The sequence below is a fragment of the Pistacia vera genome, unplaced genomic scaffold (assembly GCF_008641045.1).
Source record: "Pistacia vera cultivar Batoury unplaced genomic scaffold, PisVer_v2 Contig186, whole genome shotgun sequence".
Lineage (NCBI taxonomy): Eukaryota > Viridiplantae > Streptophyta > Magnoliopsida > Sapindales > Anacardiaceae > Pistacia > Pistacia vera.
In genome coordinates, this window is record NW_022195959.1 from 6344 (window position 1) to 15238 (window position 8895).

The 8895-nt window shown below is 34.2% G+C and overlaps 2 protein-coding genes across 2 annotated transcripts; both read left to right on the forward strand.

Annotated features, from left to right (window-relative positions):
- The first annotated feature begins 632 nt into the window (after positions 1 to 632).
- LOC116126911 (tobamovirus multiplication protein 2A-like) lies at positions 633 to 4337 on the forward strand. The gene is made up of 6 exons (XM_031412590.1): positions 633 to 1376; positions 2085 to 2184; positions 2408 to 2488; positions 2568 to 2672; positions 3128 to 3337; positions 4029 to 4337. The coding sequence occupies exons 1-6, from the start codon at positions 1138 to 1140 to the stop codon at positions 4134 to 4136; spliced, it is 843 nt and encodes a 280-aa protein (XP_031268450.1). The 5' UTR covers positions 633 to 1137; the 3' UTR covers positions 4137 to 4337.
- A 2708-nt stretch (positions 4338 to 7045) lies between these two features.
- On the forward strand, positions 7046 to 8495 carry LOC116126905 (protein SUPPRESSOR OF QUENCHING 1, chloroplastic-like). Its single transcript, XM_031412585.1, has 4 exons — positions 7046 to 7123; positions 7226 to 7289; positions 7437 to 7512; positions 7837 to 8495. Exons 1-4 carry the CDS (start codon positions 7048 to 7050, stop codon positions 7864 to 7866), a joined length of 246 nt encoding a protein of 81 aa, XP_031268445.1. The 5' UTR covers positions 7046 to 7047; the 3' UTR covers positions 7867 to 8495.
- Positions 8496 to 8895: the final 400 nt, after the last annotated feature.

Below are 8895 nucleotides of genomic sequence, written 5' to 3' on the forward strand. Positions count from 1 at the left end.
CTCAAAACTGTCACAATTAAATGTAAAAACCAGTACTTTTTTATTTTGAATTAATTAACAAGAGCACAATATGTTCATCGTGTTGTACTCAGAGACAAATTGACACAATTATCCCGCTAACAACAGTCAATTGGTAAACAACTCATGAGGATATTATGGTGATTTTGTTATAAGAAGTGGGCGGTATAATAAAAATAGATGGAGTGGACAAAGCAAATGCCAACTGTCGAATAACACGAACAGCGAACAAAATAAGTAAAAAGGTGTCGAATTATCGTCCCACAGTTTTGAGCTTCCAGACACTCCTTTCCCTTGTTTATTTTTATGTTTTTTCAGAAACACAAAAAAAAAAAAGAAAATAAAGCAAGCCAATATTAACTTCTCTAATACCTGTAAGTTCTTCAAATTTCAATTTTTATCGTTATCGTTATTTATCTTCATTCTTTCAATCATTTAACGCGATCTGAGCTTAGCTTTTCATAGGATTCCATTAAACTAACGCTTCTGTAGATATTCGATTTTTATTTTTTATTTAATTTTTAAAGTTAATTAGGGTTTTTTTTTTTTTTTTGCTATTTGTATATGAATTGGATAAAATTTATTGAAATTAGAGTTGCATTGCATCACGAGCTGATTCAAGTCCTTTTTTAATTTCATGGATTGAAGTGATTAAGTGTTCTAATATCTCTGTTTGGGTGCCGGGAAAATCCAGGAAAATGAAAAGAAATTTTAATTTAATAATCCACTGTTAGATTAGGTCTTTTTGTTTTGGGAATTGTAAGCCAACATTAAACCAGATAGCCTTATTTAATTTTTAATTTTTTTTAATTTTCCTGAAAAGTGTCTTAATGTGTTGCATGGATCGTGATAAGGGAATAATCTAAAATTCAGTAATTCAATTTTCTTTAATTTTCCACTTTTTACTCGGAACGTAGTACAAGTTTCTGACTGAAAAATCTTTGCCATACATAAATATAGTAACAGTTTGTGTTAAATTTCATTTACAAGCGAAAGTTTTTGCGTAAGTCATTTTTAGGTAAAATGTGGGGTTTTTTGTTGAAGGTGAACCACAGAAGTTGATGAATTAAGAAAGACCAAGTTGGACTGTGATCAAAGGGCATTTGAGCAGTTTAGGGGATGGCTTGTAGAGGATGCTTGGAGTGCTTATTGAAGCTACTGAACTTATTGCTGACTCTTGTGGGATTGGCAATGGTTGGTTATGGAATCTACTTGTTTGTGGAGTACAAAAGAGCGGAGGCCAATGAGACATTGTTTTCACCTGTGAGTGGTGATGAGACTTTGGTACAGCTCGGTCGGCCTATGCTTATGGCTGTGTCTTTGTCGTCCAGTATTTTTGATAAGTTGCCGAAAGCCTGGTATGAATGCTGCCTACTCATTTCACCTAAAATTCAATTAATGTTTTTCTTTTCTTTTTTTTTTTTTTATTTTTTCTTTTTTTTTATTTTGTGGCTAGACTTAGCATGTTTTATTTTATACTTGAGAATCTGTGTGGTATGTTTGTATAGAAAGTTGTGATGTTGATAGTATCAAATTGCTTGTGTTGCGTTAGTTTTGCATGTTAGCTATCCTGTTTTTATTTGATTGTTTGGTTGTTAAATGGGTGTATGATCTTGCATGTAATTGCTAAAGTTATAAGATAACTGGTTACATCATAACGCAATGCAAGAACACATGAATTGTTAATAAACTATGATCAGAAGTATCTTTTCAGTGAGGTTACATAGAACATCCATCTTTTTAGTGAGGTTATATGAAAAATAGTGTTTCTTATCTGGTTTTGATTTGGAACTGGATTGGTCTCAGTTTGGCAAAGGTCAGCTCAGATTTTAACTTTGGTGTGTAGCACCTCTTCTATGCTCCCTATTATGTTATTGTCAACCATAGTCTGCTTATTTTGTTGAGTACTTGTTTTTCATTGAAAGAATCTAATCCTGGCCCAATTTATGTTTATTTTTATTGATTAGTAGTACAAGCGTTTGAATGCTTAAGTTGAGTTATTTATTGCATTACATATTATCCTGTAATTTGCTCAATTCTAATTGTTGCACCATATCTCTTTGCAGGTTCATATACTTATTTATTGGCGTAGGAGTGGTTCTCTTTGTCATCTCTTGTTTTGGTTGTGTTGGAGTTACAACACGGAGTGGATGCTGCCTGACTTGTGTATCCTAATTGGTTTATAGTACTTATTGGGACTAATGTTATGAGTATGATTTCTAAGAGATAACTCTTTCATGTGGTACTGATGTTGTACTTTTCATGCATCTTGACATATTTTCATTTTAATAATTCAAATGGTTGATAATATCTAATTTTTATGCTCTTTTTTCATGTTCCCCTCCATGTTTCTTTGTTGGTTATTATTGGTTTCCTTAAGCAAACATAGTATTCAATATTGGTAATCTTGTTGATTTTAGTTGAACTGGGCTGTGCAGCCTTCTTATTCTTTGACAAATCCTGGAAAGACGTGAGTATGCTCAACTGAATTGTTGACATTCAGGATTATACACCTGATTAACTAATAAGTGAAACATTTTTCTTTTCAGGAGATTCCAACAGACAAAACTGGTTATTTTGACATGATATATGATTTTCTGAAAGGGCACTGGACTATTGTGAAATGGGTTGCTCTTGGAATTGTTGTTTTAGAGGTATGTGTAATATGAAGTCATTTGCTTTATTGAGGATAAATATTACCACATGCATGATCTCACTCATCCTCACCCTGAAATGGTTAGTATACTGATGGACGAGCAACTCTTCATCTGTGAACTTTTACAATAAGTGGATTAGGTTTGGGGTTGAGGTAGATCTTATGTTTAAATTTGCTTAGCAAAGATAGAAAAATCAGAAAAGAATAATTTTTTTTTTTAATGGCTTCTCTTTATAGATAAGCTCCATTTTTTTTCATTTTTAATAATTATGAATTCCCTGAACATGAACATGATGCTTCATAAAATATGTGAAATTTATTACACTTCTTGAAATGGCATCAAAGTTATTCCTTGCTTGTGTGCGATTTTGAACTTTCAAATTGATAGAATTGTTTATTACTAATGCTACCCCATAGCAGCCCTTAAATAATGAAGCAACTGTGAACTTGCAGGCTCTTATTTTCCTGTTAGCTCTTGTGGTTAGGGCAGCAAACAGACCTGTAGAGTATGATAGTGATGATGAGCTCATTGCCCCAAGGCAACAAATAAGGCAGCCCTTGCTCAACAGGCCACCAGCTCCTGCAACAGGTGTGCCTGTAGCTGGAGCTCTTGATCAGCGTCCAAGTAGAAATGATGCTTGGAGCACACGCATGAGGGAAAAGGTGCGATATTTTTTTCCTAGAAATATATACTTTTTAAATGCTGAGAACATGGGTGCTTTATCTGCTAATTATGAATAGTATTTTGTTGCACTGTACTGCCTCTTTAATATATTGTCAAAACATTGGATCTAGATTCTCAGGAAGCGTCTAAATTTTGGAACTATCTGAAATGCTTGAATTGACCCAAACAATTTATTTTGCATTTTAAACCTGCCTTGCTTACCCTACAATCTTTTCTTATTCTGATATTGTAGGGAAAATATATCTTTAGATTTCTGATCACTCATCCAGTTAAATCCCTAATCTTGCAATTGATTCATGTGGTTACTGTATGTACAAAGAGAACACTGAGCCCATCTTATAATCAAGTAGAATTTAGAGACTACTGTTGATGCTCCATCTCATTCTTGAGTATTTCATGATGTTAGGATTTTATGGTCTAATACTTATGCACTCATCAACTTGATTAGTGTAATATATGACAATTTGTCCCAGTTATTATTTCTGACCTCTGAGATACCTTATATTAGGAGCCATATAGGGCCCATTATCATGTAGTACCATCATAGTTTTCTATCTTTTAATAACCATCATAGCACTGAGATTGGATGAATATATGTTTGTTTATTTATAATTCATACTGAGTTCTAGTCCTGATACTGTTTTCTGGTTTATAATGCGTTTAAACCAGTATGGGCTCGATACTTCTGAGTTCACATACAACCCATCTGAGTCACACAGGTTCCAGCCAGTGGCCCCACAACAATCAGAAGAAAGGAGTCGTTGCACCATTATGTGATGCCTTTGTGGATGTTGCCCAACTCAAGTGTTTTTTGAACAATGGTTTCAGAGCTTAAAAGTTTCCAGAGGACGGTCTTTTCCTTTTTTGTGTACAAAACTCATTGTTTTACTTTGATCATGAATTCTCGTGGAGTTCAGTTGAGTCGTTGCACCCCGTATTTCACTTTATGCCAACTGCATTACCATTTTGTGTGTAAAAATGTACTTATTACAATCATGAATTCTCGTGGAGTTCAGTTGAGCTTAATTTTTTTTTTATAGAGTTGTGAGGACATTTTGTACTTGCACAAGGCTTATTGAAAAAAAAAATCTAAAGGGTGCGTTTGTTTTCCCATTTTTGCCCTATCTTATTCCTATCATTTTCAAAATCCACATTTGTTCCCTATTATGAAGATACTATTATATTTTATTCAATTTTTTTAAACCTCCTAAGTTTGTTAATTTAATAAACATCTCCCAAAAAAAGTTTAGAAATCGATAAAAACACTCTCTTTCACCCATATTTGCTAGATTCTGGCCACTATTGCTGGAAGATGTTCTAAATCTGGTATAATGGTATACTACTGGCTGGATCTGGCCAATAGTGTGCTGATATAGCTTTTTCTGACCAGATTCACGGTGGATCTAGCCGGAAAAGGACAGATCTTTGGTCGTAGCTAGTCGTCAACGACGATCATATCTTTGGTCATTATTGACGACTAAACGCAGTTAGAGTATGTAATAGTTATATGCAATTCACGTGCATAATTGTACTCGTAGATGAGATGGATGATTTGGAAATTTTTCAAACCTAATTCTTCCTGAATTTAGAGTATCACCATCTTTTAAGCACTATTTTAAAACCCGGATTGGATCGGTCGGATTGAGACCGGGAAGCTTCTCTGGTCCAGTTCGTTTTAGGGGTTTTTTGTAATATTTCAAATTTATAAAGACTAATTGAATTTTCTAAGGGTGTTTTGCAGATATATAAAAAATTTAGGGATTAATTGTAATTTTTCGGACGCATTTTTGAAATAAATAAAAATTTTAGGGACTACTTTGAAAATTTTAGGGGTATTTGTGTAATATACTAAAATTTAAGTGATTAATTATACTTATTAAAAATAAAATTATTGTTGACGTCACCGATCCAATCGATTGAACTGGTCGACCCATGATCCGATCACTTTATCGGGTCTCACAATGGGCCGAGTTTTAAAACAATACTTTTAAGTTTTGTTCTACTTTGATCTACATTCAAGTTGCTAGAAGTGTAGTTGGTGTGATATCAAAATTTGATCTTATTCATTCGAGGTGGGATAATAAATGTCACTTAATGGGAGAAGCTAATTTACATTGGCTTGAAATTAAATGCATTAAAGCCTCGTGTAACCATTATTTTAAAACCTGACTCGTTGTGAGACCCGATAAAGTGACCCAATCACGGGTCGATCGGTTCAACCGGTTAGACCATTGACATCTGCAATAATTTTATTTTTAAAAAATTTATGTAATCCCTTAAAATTTTTATATTACAAAAATACCTCTAAATTTTTCAAATTAATCCCTAAAATTTTTATTTATTTAAAAAATACCCCAAAAATCACCAATTAATATCTAAATTTTTTGACATATCTCCAAAACACCCCTAGAATCGTACAAAGTAGTCTCTATAAATTTGAAATATTACAAAAAAAACCCTAAAACTTGAAACAAACGAGAGAAATTGTCGGGTCCCGATCTGACTAGTCCGGGTTTTAAAACAGTGCGTGCAACCTCGGTTGATTGCTTTATTTTTCATAGTATCTTGTATGAAACTATGAATAAGAATTAGAATGATGAAACAGAAGGAAGATATTATTGAGTGATATTTCAATGTCATTGTCCATAAATAACGCAAGAATTGCAGAGATGACGGAGGCGGTTAGTCGGTTCCAGAAGATATTTTTGTTTATCTTAAAAGAAAACAAAAATAATAAACGTACATTGTAGATGAAAACTCACATACATACACCCCCACTGAAAACCTTAAAAAAAACAAAACAGATACATCATTGTCTTCTATTATCTTTTTCGGTCTTGTTAAGTTGTAGAGGTGTTTTAAGACTGTACCGACATTCAATTATTTACAGAAGAGTCGATTTCATTTCCTAAAGTGCACGTCACTTTCAGTGTTAATAAGCTTTCCTCACTTCTTCTCAGTTGGTTTAAATTAGTGCATTATCTAGCATAAAGATGAAAACTGGATTATAATTACTGCAATCCTCCGACGACTTTGTTGTCACAAACCGCCAACTCTTCTTCATTGGTCTCAACTCAAATGATTATCTTCCAGACACACAACATGACAACAACATAACGTTCCCTTGTGTTAAAATATTCTGTTTTGTTTTCATTAAGCTTTCGTAAGGGGTTGATCTTTGGACCAATTAGATTAAGATATGTTGGTTCTGGTAAGTTAACTCAATACTCAATGATACATTAATCAACCAGTGTTATATATCCAAACTGGTCTTTATTTTACCATATATATATGTGGTAACTTAAAGACTCTATCATGTTCATGGAGGAGAATGATTTTCAACTTCTCCATTTCGGTCGTCATATAAGCGTAAACCTAGTAATTAATAGAGAGCATTTTTCTCTCCTTTAATCCATTCGTAGTAAACTTATAAAATGAATGGAAAAATATTCATAATCTTTCCATCCCATAGAAACTAATTAAGCGAATTGTTGAGGTGTAGTCTGTAGTGTAGTACTGCTAAAACCCTGTTTCCATTTTCGAAGAAAATTTGGTGGCTATGAATGAAGTATTTAGGGGTTAAATGATTTATGGCTGATATTACAGACTTTAGAACATGAATCTGACTAGTCGAGTAAAAAGTAGNTGTCATTTTAGTAAATATAAAACTAATGTGCTTTCACAGGCAATGCAATATGCATCTCCTAAAGCTATCTGGAATGAATTATTTGGAGTCAACTGGCCATTATTTGAACCAAATGACGGTATTGCCATGTTCCTTATGGTTTTGATTGTATTGTGTATAAATAGATAATGCAATTTAACATAATATAGGATGTTAATCTACTTCCTTTGAATCATTGAAGGAGACTCATCACGATCAGCACGAGTCCAACAATTTGTGAACTATGTTTCTAATGTTGAAAACAGGTAAAAACTAGCTTTTTACCTTATATAATAAGTTATATTAAATTTCTCTTTGATTTGTTAAGCCATTTTGCAAATAACTTTTTTTTTTTTTTGGTGAGTGTCTTGATGCTTAATCTGTTTAAAATGTTATTTTCTTTGTTGATTTAGGAAAGGTACTCCCATTGTACCGGAATTTCCAACGAAACTTGATTGGTTGAACACAACTCCCCTTCAGTTTCGCTGGGTAAATGATTTAACTTAAATTCACAGAATTTCATTATCCTTCCAAAGAATTATAACTGATTTTATAGGTTGTCAAACATATGACTTCTTCCCCTTAAATTTGCTTAGAGCCAAAGTGGTTGCATGTTATTCAAACTATGTATCCTAATATGATAATGAGATTTATGTGAGGACAATGATTCTTTTGCATATCTAATTGAGTCAAATACAGAAAATTTGCTTGTTTTTATAGCTGCTTCAACTTTTGTGTAGAGTTTGAAAGGAAAAGTGGTCGTGCTCAATTTTTGGACTTACTGTTGTATAAATTGTATGCATGTGCTGCCAGATTTGGAATTTCTGGAGAAGAAACACGTAGACAAGCCAGTAAAATTCTCTCCATTTATTATATCTGAATCTCTCAACTGTTTGAAGTTTCTCCTTTTTTGGGTTGTACTTTTGGTGAATTGTTTAGATAGTTTTGTGGGTTAACATTATGTAACAGGTTAGAGAATGGTAGTATAACCATGAAAGATGACATTGCAAGGTTGATTGACTTGGGTGGAGGGGTATACGTGGAAAGTTTTCGCTATGAAAAATCATTTATACTATTTTTCTGACTATTTCCATCAGTGTTTGGTTTTCCATGTTTTACTGGCAAGTTGAGCTGTATTCATTTTCACACGGCAAATTACTCTGGGCAATGATGTCTTGTTTATTGTCATTCGTGGATCAATGTTTTAAAACCCGGTCCGGCCTGGTCGGTTAAATCGGTTGAACCGGGACCTAGAAGCTTCAACGGGCCGGATTTAATTTTTTCCTATTCACCTAATACCTTAGGATTTCCGGTGATGATCGGCGAACAATTAACTGTCGAAATGTTGGGGCTTTTGAAGAGCTATTTCCGGTGAATGTAATGGTGGTGAAAGATCTGATTTCCAGTGAGTAAATCGACCGAAAATCGAACAAAACTGGCAGCGACAGCGATGAGATTTTTTCGGCGATTTACGAGGCTAACGGGGGTGGGGTGAGGGGGGTTTTGGTCGGGAAGAAAAGGGGAGTAATTCTGGGGTGATGGGAAGGGTTGTTGTTGCCGGAATCGATGGGATCTGGCTTGGAATGCCAACGTCGACGTTGGTGAGATCTGGCCGAAATCGAACCTATTTCGGCCAGATCTTGGGTATATTTTGATGGAAATTGGCTTAAGGGACGATTGAGTTTGCATCTAGGGTGTCGTCGCCATTGTTTTAAAAACCGGACTGGCAGGCAACCCGCTCTACTGGTCGGGTCACGGTTCAATTGGTCCAACTGGTTGGACCGTCGGTTGGATAGGTGATGTCATCACACATCATGATGACATCAACACATTTGTTAATTTTTTTTTTTTTAGATTTCTATTTTTTAATAA